The sequence below is a fragment of the Lissotriton vulgaris genome, chromosome 8, assembly GCF_964263255.1.
Source record: "Lissotriton vulgaris chromosome 8, aLisVul1.2, whole genome shotgun sequence".
In the NCBI taxonomy this organism is placed as follows: Eukaryota; Metazoa; Chordata; class Amphibia; order Caudata; family Salamandridae; genus Lissotriton; species Lissotriton vulgaris.
The window spans coordinates 1,373,993,000-1,374,014,469 of record NC_141696.1 but is presented as its reverse complement, the minus strand read 5'-3'; the positions used below and the strand labels follow the sequence as shown (position 1 = coordinate 1,374,014,469).

Below are 21,470 nucleotides of genomic sequence, written 5' to 3'. Positions count from 1 at the left end.
GCGATGATTCAATGGCAGGAAACCCTTGAAGTGAGCAGACCTGTCCATCTACCACCATTGTATTCCTCACTGATACCTGTGAATCCCTAAAGCTTCACTCTTTCTGTACCATTCCACTCTCCTTCATCCTGTTGTCTGTGGAACCAGTATAAAAGCATAACTCAGTAACAATAGTTAGGAAGGTTCTGTCAAAATCAAATCTGAGCAGACTAGTTTTTAGTATAAATCTATTTGATTTAGTTTGAAGAAAAAACAATACAGAATAATCACCTCATCTACAACCATTGGCAGGTGAGGTATAACAGGGGCAAAGGGGGTTGACCAGGGGAGATGGGAAGTTAGGAAGATAGGCTGCCAGAAGAAGCAGGAGACAGGGAGGTAAGGTAAAGAGAAGTGTCAAGGGAAGGAGGGTAGGGACCTGTTGTACAACCCATGTTATCAGGAAATGCCAGGAGTTCAGGCCAAGGGGTAGATAATACAGGTTAGGTCGCCACCTCCACACCTCAGTCAGCGTCATGGTCCATTTGTGTGAGCCGAAATACCCGCAAGAAGGATGGACACCAGAGTTTACTGAAGTCTTGAGCTAGAAACTGTATACAGGGACCCCAAGTTGGATCAAATTATGGCAATCTGCAGTCCACTATAGCCATCTGTTCCCATAGTTTATGCTGCCAATCCATCCTCGTCGGCATCCTATCTGTACCCCACTTGACAGTATGACTTACTTGGCTGCACAGAAGGCAAGGGTGATAACCCAGTGCCGAATGGCAACATATTGCCAAGGTGCTCCGGGAGGCATACCATAGTTAGACGGGACCTGCGTGAAGTCCATATGACCATCTTGGTCTAATGAATCTACCACCCTTTTACAATTGGCCTTTTGCCACTGTGAGAATGCGGTCCCCTGGAGGGCTGGAGGGAAGTCAGGGTTTCCTATCATCGTTGTCTGTGGCGATATGCGAGTGGAGAGCTTCCCTGTCTACTGCACCTTGTCCCAGGCTCCTACCGTCACCCTAACTATGGCAGAGAAATAAACCCCTGGTGGTCGGTGTGGCTCGTGAAGCCATGAAACTTTCCAGATGTGTATCCCAGCTACCGCCTGGTCTATAAAGCTCAGTGCTTCTCATAGCGAGGCCTAGCCCATTCTACCAAATATCTGAGCTGCATTGCCTGATAGTAGTGCACTAAGCGGGGAATGCCCAAACCACCCTCTGCCACAGCAAGGTATGCTTGTGTCTTAGCCATGCGTGCCTTTTCACCATAACATATGTAGCCTTCAGTTAGATGCTGTAGCTAACCAATGACATGTGGGGGGCGGGGGCTGCAGTGGCAATGTCTGATTGACATAGACCAAGAGCCTCCCTTCCAGGATTGTAGATCTGATCCAGCAGTGGAAAGCAATCAAGCATAATTGCATTGCGCTGTGCGCTCTAGCGTGGGGTATATTTGCAGGCCTAGATGGTACCCTGGTGCTAACATCTCTGTAGTCGGACAGCCAGGTCTTGAGTCCCTTTCGGGATTCCGCGAGAGAGGGTGATGTTCGCAGGTGGAGGGGTAGGTTTGTTCTAAGTCTTGGCAGCGAGGTGGGAGAAGGAAATACCTCTACTGTAGCTTCTGCAAATGCAGGAACTGTGTGCAAGGGCGAGGGAGGTGGGGCACAGATGTCTTGTGGGTTGGCGAAAGTTCAGTCGGCGGTTGATGTATGCTGGTCCCTGATCATGGAGGTCCTTGTAGGGGTGTGTCAGCATCTTGAACTGGCATCTCTTCTGGGCGGGGAGCCGTGGAATTTCCTAAGGTGGGGGGTCATGTGGGTCTGTTTGGGGAGGTTGAGGATGAGTTCTGTAAAGTCGGGAGTCTCCTGAGGAGTTGGGTGGTGTTTCCGGCGTAGAGTGTGTTTCCGTAGTCCAGCCAGCTGGTAACAGAGCTTGAGTAACGATTTTCTCATGTTGGTAGGGTCCATTTCAAGATTTTGTGGAGCAAGTGAAGGGTGAGCTGGCGCTGAATGGTTAGTTTGCTGTCCAGTATGATGCCGAGTCAGCAGGTGTGGTCAGCCAGTATGGTTGTCGTTCTGACTTTGGGAAGCCGCCTGGTGTCATCCCATCGGAAGGTGTTTTTCCCGAAAATCAGCACCATGTTGAGCTTCAGGCAGTTGGGCCTCATCCAGTCAGCGACATTGATCATGGCGCTGTGGTAGTTTGTTCTTATGGGGGAGGGGTCCACTCTGTGTGTAGCGGGCACTTCGTTTATGGAGGCAGGGCTGAGCCTTCTACCCGATCCGCCACCAGCAAGTGCTTCAGTATTTGGGCTACCCCGTGCTGCTGTCTCCGAAGTCTGAGAGACCACCGCAGGGCCAGGGGAAACCCTGCCTCGAGCCGACAGAGGAAGAATTTCCCCCAACCAAGAAGCCTTCCCACAAGCCGACACCCAGGTTAGAAGTGACACAGGGCTGTGTTGTGGCAGCTGGGCAGTGCCTACTTAATTAATGCCGCATGGGGACCTAGTGAGGTCTGCCCCACCATCATCGATAGTGCGTGAGGCCCCCCGTGTTGACGCCTACCATGGGGGACACTTGTTTTTCAGTGGAGGCATTCCAAGGAAGTCCACGACAAAGGCTTGTGCTTCATGGAGTGGAGAATCCCTTGAAATTACTGTATTCACTGTAGTAGGTGTGCAAGTGCTCCTGTAACCTACGTTTGGGTCTCACATTGTCGCCTAATGTATAATTGAGGTGCAGGTGCACTGTACCTATGTATTTATGATGGTATGTTGTAACCCAGGTGTTACTGATGATATGTGATTTCCAAAGTTGGTGGTTTATTTACTACAATGATTGGTTATTCATATGTTTCAACTCACTAACATAACTGCTGCATTTCATGAACTGATGTTATGATATTTGTCATTTTCCCTTGCATTGCCGGGATAACGGATATTATTTCAGGATGTGCATCTTGTGTGCATTGTATGCACAGTGTTGGTGTTTTCATGACATGTGCAACATATACGTCTTTATCTTATTGCACTAACTGTGATGTATTGACAATTGGCTAGTTGGCAAAGTGATTATTGGTTTAAAGGGTTTTGGTCTATGTTTATATGGAATACAGAAACATAATTTTATTTCATACTGTGTGTAGTCTCATATGTAGTGTATTTACTGCATCACTGGTGTGAGTGTGTTGTGCAAACGCTTTACACATTGCCTCTGAGATAAGCCTGACTGCTCTGGCCAAGCTACCAAGGGGATAAGCAGGGGTTATCTTGGGTGTGTACCTCCCTTAGCCTGACTAGAGTGGAGAGCTCTGCCTGGCTTAGGTGCATACCCTAGTCACCCAGACACTTCATTTCTAACAAAGAGCCAGACACATTTGTTTGGATTTCCTGAAACTGTCAACCTGAAACATTGGGTCAGGCATCCCAGAGAAAGTGAGGGGTGGAAAGCAAGTAAAGCATGCCAGGAAAAGGCCCAAGTTCAGGAGGACCCTGTTCCTGAGAGGGAGGCCCCTGAAACTGAGGGAGTTACTTGTCTGTCCTGAGGGCCGGACTGGGAACCCATAGCAGCCCTGGCAAATGTTGTCAGACTAGCCCCTTTACAATTGGCAAAAAATTAGCAAAAATGATGCATTTTACAACACATTTTTCATTATATACTCCACTGTATTCATTTTTAAAGCACATTAGCCTCACAGTGCACCAGAATACTACAATCTTTGTTTGGGGGCTTTTTTAATGATACCTTCACTATCACCCTCCAACAGTGCCTATTTAATTTGTTTTATAGCGCCTCTCATACCAGCGTAGGGTGTCAGAACACTTTACGTCACACACACATACAGAGACAATGAATCATACGTGTGTAAATCAGTGTATAGAAAAGGTTACCTAGGACAAAGGGGACTATCTAGAAGATCTTCTACATCGTGGCTAAGACCTGGAATGAACTCACGCCACAGCATCTGAGGAAACCCCTCACTGCAAGCATTCAGGAAGGGCCTTAAGGCCTGGCTCTAAAGATAAGCCAGAGCTGCCCGAAATCCCCCTGCCTCCAGCGCCTTGAGACCGTCACGGGTGAGTAGCATTCTTCACAAATCCCTGATTGATTTTTTGATTGATTGAAGGTGTTGGATTCACATGTAATGTAGGCATTGTTTAAGAATGCTTTGTCTGGAGAAGCACAAACTCAGCATTCAAAACCTAACAGTGGTTAGTGTTGGTCTTAATAAGAATGTATTCCTGCCCAAACAAACCCTTTAAGCAATATTAGGATAGTGAAAGAATGGGAAAAACATAACTTTCTAACCTGTACCAAGCAGTTTGCATTCCGATCTTTGCTGGCAGTTCACAGTTCATTGTTTTTCAGGGCCCCCATGAAAGTTGAGCTCAGTATCTGACTTAAGGTGATATATCAAAAGTATATTGGATTTAATAATCCAGAGACAGGCTGTCCAAGATGGGTGCAAGTCACAGTATATCATCTCTTCTCTGTAGGCATTGTGAGGGATTCTGTCCATATCATTTTGTTGTGTTAAAAGATCACTGTATATTGGATTGTGATGGCTTAAGTTTGTCTTAGGTTTGTGGAGTGAAGGTTTGAATTAAACCAGAAATTCAACCTCATAGGTGTATGTTCAGAAAGTGAGGTGTCTGGTATGTTAAGTCATATGGCAAACCAGAACAGAGGTTGCCCAGAAAAATACACCAAGATTTAAGTGAAAGGTATAGTTATAGGGCAAAATTAATACCACACCATCCGGAACGATGTATGGAGTACTCTCCGTTCGAAGAGGCTGAACAATACGTGGTCTGATCTTTACTTTGGGAAAAGAAGGCAGAAAAGAATTAAGGAAAGATATAAAGATCTGATGCTTAATGTTGATTTGCGAAGCCCTGATGAAGTCAGTGATGTAAGAACATTGTTTCTGACGAAACACGTTTTGGCAATATCGGCTATATCTGAAGATAAAAACCTGTGAAACAGAAGAATTTTGATTAAAGAAATCAAATTGGAAACAAGAGAACTCGGACGTACTTCATTCTATACATGTTGGTGTTCAGGAAATTGTGTTGAATTGTTTTTGGGCTGGATGCCTTCAGTCCATATTTGTGGGTAATAGTGGCAGCCCCTTTCCTTTGGAGCACGCACCGAATTTAGGAATTGTTCATTCTAGTACGAAGAGGGAATAATGTATGAGTTTGCGCAAGTGACCCTCCCACTTCTTTGGTTTAAAATGAATATGTGGATGGTATAGGCTGCTGCCACAAAGTGTGACTAATTTGGATGCTCACACATCCTGAGCATGCTGCAGGCTATATATAAATTTGAGGGTTCAAGAAAAATATGTTTGGAACCATTTATTGCTCTCACAGGTCTCCTGAACTCTCTCTTGTGCATATAAATTGAATACCTATTTGTTGGAGGCGCCACAAACTACCATGCATAATGTATATTTAATTCATCACATGTTCATATTTTTTTTTTCATTGCAATATTACACACACAAAAAAATCATAAAAAGTCATTGCCATATTACATAACCAAGCAAGATCGATTGTCTTTGCCAATGTTTATTAATATGTAGCATTTCCTGGAGTCAATGAGGTAGACTGCCTCAAAGCAAAGGCAGTATCAAAATAACAGGGGAGAGAAAGGGGCATGATTTAATAGAGCATATGTATAGATAAGTCCTGATGAGCAGTCAGAGCAGAAGGGACAGCAGTATATAACAGAGAAAGAAAAGGCAGAGACATACAGCTTTTACCCAATACACAACTTATTAACACTCAAGACAAGGGGCCCGATTCACAGAACTAACTTAAGACAAAATCCTAAACGTACTACTTTTGGTATTCACAGAAGTTAGGATTTTGTCTTAAGTTTGTCTTAAGACAGACTTAAGACAAAATCCAAACTTCTGTCAATACCAAAAGTAGTAAGTTTAGGATTTTGTCTTAAGTTAGTTCTGTGAATCGGGCCCATTGTTACTCCAATGCAATAAATGGTAGAGCACTGTACCTGTCTGTTAGCCAGATTCTTTTGAGATGTGCATGGATATTAAGAGATTTTTATAAAGGATCCATCAAAAGCATCTCTTTGTGGGGAAATTCTTCAACCCCTTTTCAGATTCCAAGGGTCAAAATATACTGTCTAACCGTAACCATGCTTTCACCACAGGTAATATCTTATGTCTCACTAAAAAGGAAAAGGTCTTCTCTTCCCCATAAATTGCATTTTGAGCACGTTGATCTCAATGCTAAACTCTGATCTCAAAGAGGACTGGTAATTGTTCAATTGTTTGCATTTCGTTAATATTTTAATTTAGTCATCGAGCTACATGTTTCTATAATTTTGTTAAAGGTTTGACCACTAATATGTCAGTAGTTTTCAATGCAATCAGGTCAATCTGAGCTTTTTTATGATAGATCTTATAATGTCCTTTTTTGGGCAGGACAACTGGAAGCTGACAATCATGAGAGATTCCTGTCAATCATAACAGCATAGGGCTTTTTCCTCCGGCTGCTTTGCTGTGTCCAGGACCTGAGCCGGCAGTGGAGTTAAAGGACCATTTGCAGTGGAAGGGAGTGGGATGTGTGAGAAGCCTTTGTGTATGCCTACATGTTTTGCACATTGGCGTTTCCCCATGCCACGTAGGAGGCAGGATCTGAGGACCCAGGACACTATGGGCTCGATTCACAAAAGTAAATTTACAAGTGCTCAGGTATAGATCTTCTTTTACACCTACCTGTAACTCTCCATGTTTTCTGCTATTCACCATTTCCGCGTGGAGATTTACACCCAGGTGTTAACTTACATGCCTCCTTCTTCTCCAGTGAGGGGGCGGAGGCTTTTACAACCCATTTTATGCCTGCAAAGATTTGTTTCTTTTAGACTGTTTTTGGAGATACCTACCACCAGGGCAGAGATCTCATAATAGAAAAATATAGGGGAAATTATTAAAGTTTATCATATTTTACTGTAAACAATAAATGTAAATGTATTTAAGGTAATTAATATTAACTAAAAAAATGTTGCAGCACATTGTCTCCTCAAATTGAATGTGTATTACATTTTAACATAATTTTAAAATATTAATTTAACAAATAAATATTAATTTGCAAACAGTAATCACACCCTCATTAACATTTTTTAAATTAATTTACAATAAACATGATTAAAAAATTAATTTGTAATAAATGTTATTTAACATTTCAATTCCTTTTTCACTAAGTTTTAACTAACTTAATTACACTTAATTTGAAATCACTAAAAATTAATGTACATGGCTAAATTTACAATTGTATTACTTGAACATTAATTCCTGTTCCAATTTAATTTATTTCTATGCCTCCGTTGTTTTTTCTAGGGTTATGCTGCAGTTTTAGTGGTTGGCTATGTGGGTCCTTGACTTACCCCAAGACTGGTGTACATTTAAGGCTGTTTTGACACTATTAGCGAGGTAGTAAATTCAGATGTGCATTTTGTGAATTTCGCTTGTGCTTTGTGTTACATGTCCCTCCCTAACCACATACTTAATTTCTCTTAACGCATCCCATTTAGTAATAACTATTTCCCAGATTCTAATTATAATCATAGTCAATACCCGTTGTCTCTCCCACATTTACTACTAAAACCTATTTTTTGTACTGCTTAGACAGTACAACAGACCCTGGAAGATTACCTGTGAGGCTGAAACTTTAGGGATCAGGTCAGTTAGTGGAAGAATCAGGACGGGTATCAAACAGTTTGCTAAATGTTAATGTGCTGTGGGGGTGCAAATCCCTGTACCTTAGTCGGGAGAATGTATGGTAGAACGTTCCTGCTGTCCCGATGAAGTTCATATTGCAATTGTGTAAACAAAGGATTCCTGATTGTGAGAAATGTCCACAGCAGCTCAAACCCCTTAAGAAGGCTATTTACCACCCGTATGCAACGGCTCAACTCCTGGAAATCGAACGTTTTAAAATGTATAGTATTACTAACATGGCCTGAGTATCAGTAACTGTGGAAACTTGCACATACATTGACATATTAAAAGACAAACACATTTCATGTACTAGACGTAGCATTATTTCATTATGTCCTCTTGGTTGTTGTCTATTCAGGTTCTTAGTCCATAGCGCTTCTTTTTGTAGCGGTGTCTTCCTCTCGTTCATGTCTGATCTCATCTCCACTATTTCTGGTATTTCAATTGACTGACATTGTGCTTGTTGTCAAGCAAATGTATGGCTATGATATACTTTAAAGTCCCTGTGCATTTGTTGCTTTGGTGTTTGTTCAAGAGCATCCTTGGTGTTTGTTCAAGAGCATCCTTCTGTTTTTCCAGCATAAATCAGTCCACAAGGACATTTTAATATACACAGACAGTTCTGATTATCATAACAGGCTGATGCTCAGGTGGGAAATCTCTTGGCGCAGTAATGGTGTGTCTCATTTTTGCCTTCAATGGCAGTATTACAATTCTCACAGTTGTGGCAAGGGTATGCTCCGTCTCTTATTCTCTCATCCTGTCCACCCTTTTTCGTGAATCTGATAATTATGTCCTTGATGCTTTGTGTTCTTTGGTATAAAAATAATGTCTGTTTCCGTTTGGAATACCTTCCAATGCTGCAATAAGCTTTTTTCTGATGCTCTGACTGTCGGTAAAATACTTAGATGTAAAGACCAGTCTTTCTTTCTGCTCATTCCTGTTGGAACCCTGCAGTAGGCTGGCCCTAGTATGTTTTGTCAGCTCTGTCTTTTACTCGTTCTAGTATTCTTTTTGAAAATATTCGCTTTCGGCAACTTTTCTTCATCATTTATTTCTCATTGTTTAAACAACAGGGTCAAATACAATTATTTTAGTTCTTAATAGTTCTGAGTATAGTGGGTTTCATCTTAATGAGTACTGGTGGAAACTTTTGCAATGGCAGAAATTATTCCTGTCTGTAGGTTTTATTGTAAATGGCTGTATTAAACTGTCCGTTCTATATATTCATCAATACATCAAGGACGTCTATTTGAAGTCTTCGTATATTGTATATACACTAATGATGAAGGAAAATTATTCTTTGATATAGAACACTTATAAAATTTGGGAAAACGATTAAAAGATCCCCAAAATAAAACCAGCACAGACCAATGGCCAGTATTTTTACTAAATGGTATGAAGAAGCTAATAAGCACAAGTTTTGGGTCCACAGAATAAAGCAGACCCAAGATAAACGTCAACATCAAATAAGTCACTTGAGCAACGGGGTTAAGGATTTGCCCCAACTGCTCCTACTCCCACTTATCAATTCCCCAAATCGCTGAACTCGAGGGCGGTGAGGCTGACTCAAGCACACCTGCACTCCTGCTCTTGACACTGAGTCTGTTTCTTTTCAATTAGCTACAGGACAGTATAACCTGAGAGAAACAACTGCAAAGATCAGCATCAGCCCCTTCTACTAATGCAGACAATGAGCCCTAGTCCCTTAGAGAGACTGCCTTGGACCAGAGGCCAGAGTTAACACCTTCTATGCTCATGACGAGCTGAGCTCGTCATGAGGTACGGTGCTCGTGTGCTCATGACGAGCTGAGCTCGTCATGAGCAGTGGAACATTCACACGCGGGGATAATTCCCCTGCTGTGCTGAACGTTCCATGGAAATGGGTGTGGTTCGTCATGAGCACACGAGCACTGTGCCTCATGACGAGCTCGTCATGAGAACGGGGGTGCTGTGCGCGCCCCCCAGCACAGCGGGGGATTTACCCCTCTGCGAAGGGGTTAAGAGTACATGTCCATTTCTCCTGGATCCCCTGATTAACATAAGAGAAACAGTTCCCCAGTAGACGTGACAATATCATAAAGTTTTGCGACGAAATGCAAAAGGTTTTTGAAGTGTACAAGCCAAATAGGGTCAATGTGAAACAGTTGTTACTGGTTTTGCCAGGGGACCTGAGAGATCAGTTGATTCAAAAGTGTGTGACTGACGGCAAATCCCTCAGGAAAATGCAGCCTTAACAGCAGTGAAGAAAAGAATGTTGAATGATGTAATGGATGTGTGTTCAGTCAAGGCAGACTGGATAAAAAGTCTAACTCAAAACAGAGCGAAAATAAACTCAACCACTACTTGGGTATAACCACCCTTAAGGGGAAAGCTCAGGAAGTTGTGGGCACTGCCTTTATTCAAGGATTGTTGTGCATAATCAGTGGCACACTAAAAATTGAGAAGAGTTCAACTCAGTAGCTAATCACTGGGTGGCCGTATGGGAAAGGAAAAATGAGTCGAATTAATCTAATGTCTTTACAAATGCAAAAGGGACAGCTGGGGAGCCCGAATCTCCAGAGGGGAACAGGGCCGCCATGGAGGGCATCAGCACCCCTTTCGGAGGGTCATGTTTTAATTGTGGTCTGTTAGGACATTGGAAAAGAGACTGCCCTATTTTACTTTGGGTGTTCCTCCTCAACCAGGCCCTCCTGAACTAACTCAGGTAATGCAAAATCTGTATCTAGATTAGTAGGAAATCCCAAGAAATGCCAGTTGTACTATGAATACCCTTCATGCCCCATTAACACGAGAGCCAGTCGATCGGCCTTTAAAACTCTGAGTTCCCTTCAATACCTTTCTTGGGCTTGTTTATGTATGCAGTCTGCATATTAAATTAATGAGTTCTCCATCACATCTCTGACCCTACTTCTGTGAACATGCTTTTTTTCAAAGGACTACTTCACCTCCAAACCTGTTGGCTAGAGATTTACTCTGTAAACTATACTTAGGGTGTTCTGCACAAGTGACGCAGTGTTCCTAAACATCCTGCAAACAAAAGAAGATGAGATACTAGTAGTGTTGTATGAGTCAGACAATCAGAATGTTAAATGTGATTCCCAAATGTCTGAAGAGTTAAATAAGTTACTTGTACAAAGTTCCTCCTCTTGGTGTTCTGTCTATTCAAATGATGTTGGACTCATATTCTTTTTTGAGCTTAAGGTAAACCCCACGAAGAAATTGTCATGTATTCATCAATATTCTCTACGACCTGAAGCAGAAGCTGGAATCTAACCCATTATTTCCAATCTTATAAGACTAGGTGTTGTACTGCCTACTGTGCCAAAGTGACATTACTATTCTTCCTAAAAAAAAAAGGAAGGCAAGGTCACTGTCTGCTACTTTTGCCAAGACCTCTGCACCAGTAACAATATTACCAGTTTCCCCATAGTATGGGTATCACAGAGTTTAGATCTCAGTTTCCCCACAGTATGGGAATTGTTGAGATAAGATCATGTACTTGACTCACGCCTGATATATGGGCCAGAGCTTTGGTGAATACGCCAGTTGATTAGGGAACAACGTCTACATGCAGTAAGGAGGGGAACTACTGATTACTACCAGAACACCATTCGGGGGACTTCTTCCCTCTGGAGTATGAATTATCGCATATCTTTGAGTTTCGGGTTCACTGCTGGGGAACCCCGCTCAGAATAGAAATCTGGTTCAGAGCATGCTTTTTAGTTTTTAATACTTTTAGGTTGAGAAGCATACATGGACCATTGCACTTTATCATGTAAACCCAGGAGTCACGGCTTCGAATCATACATTTGGACAATCCATGTACATAATAATTCAGTCCCCTAGAAGATTTTTATCTGCCTCATGATTAGATTTATCTTACAAGTGTGTTTATATTCATGATGATAACAGTGAGCATTTAGTATCGTTAATGCATTTTGGATATTTTAGTATGCAGCACGGACAGTTAAACTGACTCATTATTTGTCATGCTAATTTATCACAATTTTGAGCCAGTGGTCAGGAGAATCTGTGATGTAGGCATGCTCTTGTATATCTCACCATTAAATCATATCAGTGGTAGAGTCAATGTGCACAGAAGTAAGTAAACATCAGTCGTTATACGCAGATAAGTTAATTATACGCTTTTAGATTCCATGAAGACCAAAGTGACTATACTGTAGCTAATATACAGATTGTATATGTTAATTGTGATGATTGGGAAATATTTTTTCGTTATGTTTTCTAGTTTCAGAAGAAGTAACCAATAATCACTCACTTCAAGAAGGGCTAGGACAGTCCAAAATGTTTCAGGGATCAAAGGAGAGAATAAATTTACTGTTGACACAAGCATATGATCAAGATAAAATAAAAAAAGGTCTGGTTTTAATTCAGTATCAATTTTGGAACTAAATGGGGCAGTTAAAGAACATGATAAACATAGATTACTGAAAAGTTATAACAAGACAATAAAAAAATTGTAAAAACTGAGGAAAGTACTGGATGGTATTGACTGAGTGGCAGAGCAGAGGGAGACACAAACCACTTTAAAGAATTCCCCACAAATTTTGAAACAATATTAAAATGTCTCAGAACAGAGCTTTGCACAATTCCTGCAGATACATCCACCCCAGCACCACTGAGCTGAAGGCCAAAAAACACACTTTGACAGAGCAAATAAGTCTCGATTTTAGAACCTCTTTGCTTTTCCAATGCAAAAAAGAAATGTGATGCTGTGCCATGTGTGCCATTACGCATATGCACTTACAAAAGGACTAGGGCGAAATGGAAATGTATTGGCAAATATTAAAAAAATGTAAACGATGAAGCATGAGCTATGTTTAAGGTGGAGGGACTAGCAGCATTTAGAATTTTCTAAATAAATAAATAATAAAATATTACAAAAGATGGGGGCGGGAAGGGCAACAGAGAAGCTTGTTGGGGATGCGGCAGAGAGTCGTCAGGGGAGGGGAGAAGAAGCGCAGGAGAGAGAGCAGCACAAGGGTTTGGGAAGAAGCACACAAAGGAGAAAGAAATACAAAGTGCAGAGCATGAGGGGAGTTTGGTTGGGAGACACACATGAGCAAACCCGCAACACAGAGTGGGCACAGTAGTGCCTAATTTGCAATAAAATATGGGGTAGGGGCGGGGCCCTCGTCAGAAGGCCACTGCAACTAGCATCACCCATTGCCCCTGCCAGAGTGGCTAATGACGGTACCAATACACTACTAATCATCACACTCTTGACGCATGACAAGTCCACGCCCCAAAGCTATAAAAACGGCCTGGGTGATACTTTAGTCATTTTTATTGTGTATTGAATTAATAAACAGCTGTTGTGCTTATCTCTGAATTCAACTGACAGCGCCAGCGTGTGGCAAACTGGCATAAGTGAAGGTGTTGACAGTTAAGTGCTGGTCCCCAGCACAGGAAACCACAGGCTCTAAGTAAGCACTGGGGCACCGCAGGTATTTGAAGGGGCAGGACACTGAAACACACAAGGAAGAGAGCCGAAAAACACATGCTCTCTCATGAAGTACTTAATAAAAGGAAAATAAGCATTGGCAAAGCCACTAGGCCTCATCTATGGAAGAGCTATTGGCTTTGCCAGTATGTTTTAGCCATGTTGTACACCAGCGTGGCTACTATTCAGCATAAAGCTAGTGGGCTAAATGAGAGTGACATGGAGTGGTGTGTTGTAAAGTGGAGTAGAGTGGAGTATTATGGAGTGGTGTGGAGTGTGCGTAGAGTGGTGTAGAGCTGAGTGCCATGGAATGTTGTGGAGTGAGTAGAATGTAGTAGAGTGGAAGGGGAGTAGAGTGGAGTGGCACAGAGGGAGTTGAGTAGAGTGGAGAAGAGTGTTGTAGAGTAAAGTAGCATAGAATGGAGTAGTGTAGGAGAGTGGAATGGCCTAGGGTGGAGTAGAGTGTTGTATAGGTGAGTGGCGTAGAGTGGAGTGGCGCAGAGTGGAGTAGTGTGTTGTAGAATAGAGTGGACTAAAGTGGCATGCTGTGGCATAGAGCAGTGTTTCCCAAACTATGGGTCACAACCCACTGGTGGGTCGCGATTTTTGGTGGATTGTAGAAGTCCAGGCAATAAATAAAGATGCCTTTAAATTCTATATTTACCTAGTCTAATTTGCTGTGTTTCAAAGAAAGAGCTCACATTCCATGCATTATCATTGTGTGCAAAATAGTTTTATCTATAAAACTGTATGACTGTGCAAATTTAGTGACCATTTCAGCAGAAAAGCGCTGTCTGCAAATAAGAATGCACTACCTCATGATGTTTTATTACATTTAAAAAAATCGCCCTCCTCGTGTCTATTAAAGCTAGGTAGGGCACGAAAACTTGTCGTACGAAAAAGCATTTTATAGTTCTAAAAAGTCTGGTAAACACTGGCATAGAGGGAGTTGCGTACAGTGTTGTAGAGTGGAGTAGCATAGAGTGGAGTAGAGTTTAATGGAGTAGAGTGTCGTAGAGTGGCCTAGAGGGAAGTGACATAAAGAACAGCAGTGCAGAGTAAATTGGTATAGAGTGCAGTGACGTAGAGTGTATTGGTTTTGAACAAAGTGGTGTAGAGTGCACTGGCGTACATTGTAGTGACGTAGAGTAGAGTGACATAGAATGCAGTGGAGTAGAGTAGAGTGGGGCAGAGTAGATAGCAGTGGTGCATACAGTAGAGTGAAGTTGTGTAGAGTGGAGTTGTTCAGGGTAAAGTGAATTGTGGCTGGTTAGAGTTCAGAGGTGTAGAGTGGAGTGGCATAGAGTGCAGTGGCTCTGTCAACCTGGCAAATTCATCAGGCTCAGTTAATTGCTTAATAAGGTCCACCTCTCGACAGACTCAATTCTGAATGCTAAAAAAGTGCAGAAGATTGAAGTGATCAAGTGAGGGAAGGTAGGGAAGGGAGCAGCTGGGAAGGACTCCTACAAAGGAAAAGTCATCATCAGAGTTTCTGTGGCATCTTCTCTAACAGAAATTATATAGAACATTCTAACACCTGTTACATGCAAAAGAAAATACCAGACTTGAATTAGCAGAGTAGTGTATGTAAAATGTTCATGTTCCAATACTCTCATAATAAGGCTTTTCTTTGGTTGCTGGAATAGGAGGAGAGAGTAATTTATTTATACCACAATATGCCATAAGAACATCTGTTTTTATAAGCTGTGATGATATACTCATACAGAACCCACCAGTAGCAGTAAAAAACCTTGCTTCACAGGGGGAGAGCAAAGCCTTAGGAACTCTAGAAGAACCCCTTTTAATCGCAAAATAATAATACTCTTATGAATAACTTTAGAGAACAATCATGCTTATTCTTTCAGCATAGCAGCCAGTGTCATCACTTCCCAAATCAGCTGTGCTATTCACCACCATATTACGCTGTAGTATTAGATATGTCTCCAAGTCAACAGCGCTTTATGATCCTCGATAGAGCGCTGATAGAAGAAATACATAATCTTCACTTTGGCAGCCAAGCTGTTGATAGCACAGAGTGCTGCTCACCAGGTCAAAACAATCAATAGTCAAGAATGTTAAATAACCACGATACTGGTAGTAACCCTCCGAGTTAATGTAAACCCCCAATCAGACAAACCAACTGACTATGAGGCACAAGTGTTTGCAGCAGAAAAATCTACACCAAACTTTCGTAGGAACTCAATCCTCGTACTAGAAGCGAAGGCAAATACAGCCTCTGCCCCGACTTCACATACACTCAGTTGTCGTAAATAGCAATACTTAAACTAAACGTACTGCAAATACTGAAGCCCGGAACGTGTAATTAAAAACAAAGGAGACTGGTGGAAGAGCGCCCTTACCACACTGGCTGAATTCTCCCCTAGATACTCTCTCCTTCCTATTGCTTACAACAGTAAAACACTATTCGTCGTTCATGCTCACCTGTCCTGTCCATGCCACTACTCTGATAAGAATCAGAACATGTTTATATATCTCACCATAAAGGAATTGGAAATATTGATGTCTCTTGATGACATGTCTGGCGGACTTCTGATAGTGTTCACATTGTTTCTTCTCAGCATCTTGTTTCTGGGAGTAACAGGCGCTGAGTAGAGTGGTGTAGAGTGCAGTTGTGTAGAGTGCATTGGTTTCGAGTAAAGTGGTGATGAGTGCATCAGCGTAGAGTGTAGTGATGCAAAGTAGAGTTAAGTGGCGCAGAGCAGAGTCAAGTGCAATGGTGCTAAGTGCAATGGCATGAAGTTGATTGTTTCAAGGTAGAGCGGAGTGGTGCACTGTGGAGAAGAGTGGCTTAGAGTAGAGTAACATACAGTGCAGAGTTGACTAGAGTTGTATAGAGTGGATTGGCATAGGCTGCCCTGGTGTAGAGTGGAGTGGTACAAAGTAGAACATATTGGTGTAGAGTGCAGTGGCATAGAGTGCAGTGTTGCACAGTAGAGTGGCATAGAGTGGAGTGGTGCAAAGTGGAGTAATGTAGAAATCAGTGTCGAAAAAGGCAGTGTTGCATAGTAGAATAGTGGGGGGTAGATTGCATTGGCATAGAGTAGTGGAGAAGAGTAGAGAGGCGTAGAGTGGAGTGGTGCCGAGTAGAGTGCAGTGACTCAATGTGGAGTGGCGTGGAGTAGCATACTGTGTAGTGGTAAAGAGGAGAGTGGAGCGGTGCAGAGTAGAGTGCAATGACACAATGTGGAGTGGTACAGAGTAGGCTGCAGTGGTGTGTAGTAGTGCAGAGTAGAGAGGAGTGTGGAAAAGTCAAGTTTGCATGGTATGGTAGCATACTACCATTACAGTCAACAATTGGCCTAACAGCTAGGGCGGTCGACCTCGAATCTGGGGAACTGGATTTGAGTCTCGGCAATGGCGCTGATCATCCGGTGATTCTGGGCAAATCACTTAATCTCCCTGTGCCTAACATGTGTCCTCATGTAATGCAACTGGTGCTATGTAAAGTGCTCTGATACCCGATTCGGGTCAAGTTTGCGCTATAAAAAACTCTGTAAAAAAGAAATTAAAAAAAAACACATCTTCAATTGAAATGACCAATACATTTGCCCAGACATACAGGTTTAATGATAAACGTATACAGCGCACAAACGATAATGTGTGAAAATGTCATCCCTAGTGTAGTGATTAATTTTAATCGTATTAAAATATTTGTTGCTGTTGCACTTCAGAATTACCCAAATGTGCTTAATTTGTGCTTTTCTAATTCTGATATATCTTCACAGTTCATTTACAGACATTTAAATTTGGTTGTGGGCCTGTCCCCCCCCCCCCCCCCCCCCCCCCCCCTTCACCACAGTAGCCAGCATGATTGTTATATAAATCCTCTAACTTTAAAGTCAGAGAAAGAAAATGAAACACCAAGCTCCCTAGAAGACAGCACCTGACATTTGACGCTGCTTTTGCATGCACAGCAAATGTAACAAGATAATAATAGGTTGTAAAGGCCTTGAATGGTGGAAGAATACAGTAAATAGATTTTGGAGATGGGACAAACTCAAGCTGACTCAAGCTGGAAAGTCTAAAACAAACAGAGCCAGTAAGTAAATGTAAGTTACAAACCACAAAGCCAATAGTGAGCAATGATGTCTCCAACATGTGGTTAGCAAACTAGACGGAAATTTAGTTCCTTAAAAGTGAGAAGTGGGAGTAAGAAATCAGCTAAAACACAGAGGGATGATGCAGATTATATAAGCTTCAGTTGAGTATCAAATTGGGATAATGAAGAAGGGAAGCCATCCAAATAAGCAAGCATATGAGGGTGGTAATATTAAAGTCGTATAAGCCTACTATATGTATTTTGCAACCTGTGCTATATGGAAAATTCGACCTATAAGAACAGTAGGAGGACACCAGTTCCTCCTTTGCGAGCCTATTTAGGTCGTTAGTTTACTGAGCATGCGCAAAGCCTTCGCACATGCTCCTACCGTGTCACTTAACGTCTTTTTAATGGTGCCGATATACTTTATAAACACGTTTGCATACTTTTAAAATTGGCTAAATGTTTACATTATTTAATGGGTCTTGCTCCATGTTTACGAAGCTATTTTTATATCTCAAAAGGTTAAAGAAAAACTATTAGAAATAATAATGTTTCAATATGGCCGCCACGTTCGTGTCTGTCTAGTAAGACAGTGCGTGCACTTTGGTCCGTTGTCTCTTTCTCAAGCCCTGTTCGTGCAGGCGAGGCGCCGGTTTGACCTTCCCGAGTGAGAAGATGGCAGCAGCAGCCGGGCTCCAGCAGCAGGTAGATTACGGCCACGTAGAGACGGTCGATTAGTTGCTGTTTCAAGCTGAGGTACCCCTGAAATTAGCATTTCTCGGAGGAGGGCTGGTAAAGCAAAAATTGCTAGCTGCCCAATACAGGCAACGGTGACCTCCTAGAAGGAGTCAGTCATGAGTGATCCGGCGTATTGCTAGTGGTGTGTTTGTGGGAGATTATCTAACAAATAGGACTGGTTACGTGAAAGTACTTCACTGACGCTCTGTTGGCGAAAGGCCTACCGCCAATAAGTGAGCGGCCTCCCTGGAGCCAAGTTCTTAGAAATTATTGGTTGGGCTCGAGTCACGAGACCCATTATTGAGAGTAGATTGGAAAGAATGGCAGCTTAGCAACATGGTGCTCTTATTCACTTAGGAAATGTCAGCGCTGTTGTTAGTCGTGAGGTTGGACAGATCTTTAATGTCAATGCCAAATCTATTCGTTTGCCTCCTCTGCGCACACACTGGCTTCTCTGACTGCTCTTTCTGCTTCCTGCCTCTTCTACTCGCCAGTAGTGGCGGCTGGTGCTTGTTGTATATTTATACTTACATCAATGTGTCTTCCTGGTGTCTGTAGTCCTTTTTTAGTGTTCCTACCTACTCTATCTCCCATAGTACCTTTGTGTGTTCTCTCTGTGGTGTTGGGGATTCCAGCCCTGGCAGTTGGTCTGGTCAGCTGTGGGGTATTACTGCTCTGTTGTCTTATCTTCTATCTAACTTAATAAATATATCTTGGTAACCTGAAGGCGTGTCCTGCTACCTGCTTAATTCCATTTACAACATTTTGGCGACGTTTGAAGCTAACCAGACCAGAAGCAGACCAAAAGGAGAAGACCAGGAAGACCAGAGCAGTACCTCACCAAAAAGAACCCACCTGACTGCGGCAAGAAAAAAGAGGAAAAGTCTAAAACCGGCGTACGCAAGAAAGTCTGAAGAAATTAGCCGCAAGTTACAAAGAAAATCATCAAGACAAGCCGCAAGTTAATCCTCAGAAACTTGTGAAAATACCTATAAGCAACTGTGAGTAATATGAAAATATGATAAGAGACTGTGCCCCTGCAGCAATTATTTAAAAGTAATTTTGACTATTCTAGAAGACATCCTTAAGACTGGAAAATAGTGACTCTTTTTAAAAAGTGCCAGAGGTATTCCTCATTTGCTACTAGTTTTGCAACAGCTATCAAAATCTGGATATTGGCAACGTGAGAAATTGGCAAAAGTTTTGTTAATGGCACTAGCCATACTTGTTACAAAGACCAGTGATTTTCAGGCAAAATACAGTTGTGAGGAAGTCTAAATGAACGTGTGATTTTCATGGAAATAACTGTTTGTTGCAAAGTGAACTTAAAAAAAACCTGATAAATCACAAGGATATATGGACGTTTGTTGTAAAAAAAAAAAAAGAGCGAATTACAGACTTTATCGGAAGAGAGAATAGAAGAAACAATATTCAAGTTCTTCTACCGTTACTAACGGCAATATTGAAATCGAGGTCCCATAACCAGGATGGGACAATGGTCCCGGCAGTGGTCTCATGTGGAGGTAGATTAACGCTCCAGTCCCACAGTAAATCTGGATGGAGACTCCTGTGGTCTTAGGAGACAAAGGTTTTAAAAAAATATAACAAAGGAGAGGCGACAAAGGGAATTCCAGGACCCGCAGAGCCAAGGAATGGGTGGGGACAGAAGATTGTCCCTGGACTGGAAGGGAACAGAAGTTCCAGATTTGGACCGGGAGTGGGCAGAAGAATGTCCCAGGACCGGATTGGGACGCAAATCCCAGAGAGGAACCGGGAGAGGCCGAAGAATGTCCCAGGACCGGAAGGGGACAAAAGTTCCAGATCAGTACCGGGAGTGGACGAAGAATGTCCCAGGACCGGAAGGGGACAAAAGTTCCAGATCAGTATCGGGAGTGGACAGACTACGTCCCAGGACCGGTGGAGGGCAAAACTCCCACAACCTGTACCGGGAGAGGATGAAGAGAGTCCCAGGACCGGCAGGGTTCACGACCGAGGTTCGTGAAGGACTAGTGCTTCAGTACCAGGACATAGTTGTGATGTGGTGGTTCTTTGAACCGGCATAAATGTTCTGCGTTTTGAACCAGACTTTTAGCCCACAGTGCTGAGGCAAGTTGTCCACAAGTGTAATGAAATGTAAAGAAATTTCTGAAGCCTAAAACAACCAGAGGCTTATCACCCGAAGAAAAGACTCAGAACCTAGACATCTGGTTCAGATCTAGTTTTTTGCCTGCAAGAAGTCTGGATCCAATTTGTTTTTTTCTTCGGGAGCGTTCTTCCAGAACTGAATAGTGAATATCTGCGATCGACAATTTGTTAGAGAAAGTGAACTCTCTATTTACATTTTTGATGGCCACAATGATGGAGTGTAGAGAGTGGACTGGCTCTTCGTTTTTTGTCAATTGAAGGGGAGAAGGTGGTCATAGTGGTCTTCATCTTTTTTTACATCTAGATCCTGATTCTCTTTCTCCCTGTTCTGGAAGTTCATGAGGTCCCTGACCTCTTATTTGTTATATGTTTCTTTCTCCATGCTTTAACTCTTACTGTGTGTTTGAGTCTTCCATTTGTGTTTTGTTTGTAAGGGGAGAAGATGTGTTGTATATTTATACTTACATCAATGTGTCTTCCTGGTGTCTGTAGTCCTTTCTTAGTGTTCCTACCTACTCTAGCTCCCATAGTACCTTTGTGTGTTCTATCTGTGGTGTTGGGGATTCCAGCCCTGGCAGTTGGTCTGGTCAGCTGTGGGGTATTACTGCTCTGTTGTCTTATCTTCTATCTAACTTAATAAATATATCTTGGTAACCTGAAGGCGTGTCCTGCTACCTGCTTAATTCCATTTACAACAGTGCTCTGTGAATGCGATGGAATGTAATATTTTATTCATGCCAACACATTGAACATACCCCATTTTAAAGTTGAAAATTGCTTTACTTTAGCTGTCTCTTGCCTAAAATTGCTTTTTTTTCAATGTTCGCTAATAGAGAGAATAAATTCCCCCTTTTTAGGTCTCGGTACTATCCGGTTCGTCAGAACCGGAAGTAGCGAGATCTTATGTTTCTTAGAGGGGCTCTTCATCCCGCCTCTAATTTTGGCTCTCTCCCATTGGCTGGCTTCCTAAACGGAGGCCAGCCATTGGAGGAGAGAGCCTTAACTCCAAATTGGCTCCGTCTTTTTCGGATTTGGGGGCGTCATTTTTGCTGTTCTTTAGCTCGTGACGTAGTCCGTCACTCAGGACAGCAAAACCACGCCCCCAAATCCGAAAAATATCGGAAACTTGAGTCTGCCATTTTTCCCACCGTCTAGCCTGCACCAACCCGTCCCCTGTGAGGTCACCTCTTCAGTCACCTCGCCGTTGTCTTTCCTCCCTTGCACAGGGCTCCCTGATTCATGGCAGGCTTTTAAACTCCAAAACATAAAGAGGGAGAGCGAGAGAGAAAGTTTCCAGGGCTGCCAGTTACCCATA

At 42.5% G+C, this 21,470-nt stretch overlaps 1 protein-coding gene and 1 long non-coding RNA gene across 3 annotated transcripts in view; one reads left to right on the top strand and one right to left on the bottom strand.

The window, feature by feature from the left end:
* Positions 1 to 21,470, bottom strand: part of LOC147698766 (uncharacterized) — a 57,909-nt gene that overhangs the window by 31,560 nt on the left and 4,879 nt on the right. The window contains exon 2 of the long non-coding RNA XR_015299367.1: positions 6,741 to 6,863. This is a non-coding gene — a long non-coding RNA (uncharacterized LOC147698766). The remainder of the gene's footprint in view (positions 1 to 6,740; positions 6,864 to 21,470) is intronic.
* Positions 17,861 to 21,470, top strand: part of ATP5PO (ATP synthase peripheral stalk subunit OSCP) — a 76,847-nt gene continuing 73,237 nt past the window's right edge. The window contains exon 1 of one of the 2 annotated variants that reach the window (XM_086935351.1): positions 17,861 to 17,977. In XM_086935351.1, the coding sequence (XP_086791477.1) occupies positions 17,948 to 17,977 (30 nt within the window). In that variant the 5' untranslated portion in view covers positions 17,861 to 17,947. Of the gene's footprint in view, positions 18,029 to 21,470 lie in introns of both variants that reach the window. The other variant, XM_086935352.1, reaches the window with a different exon arrangement.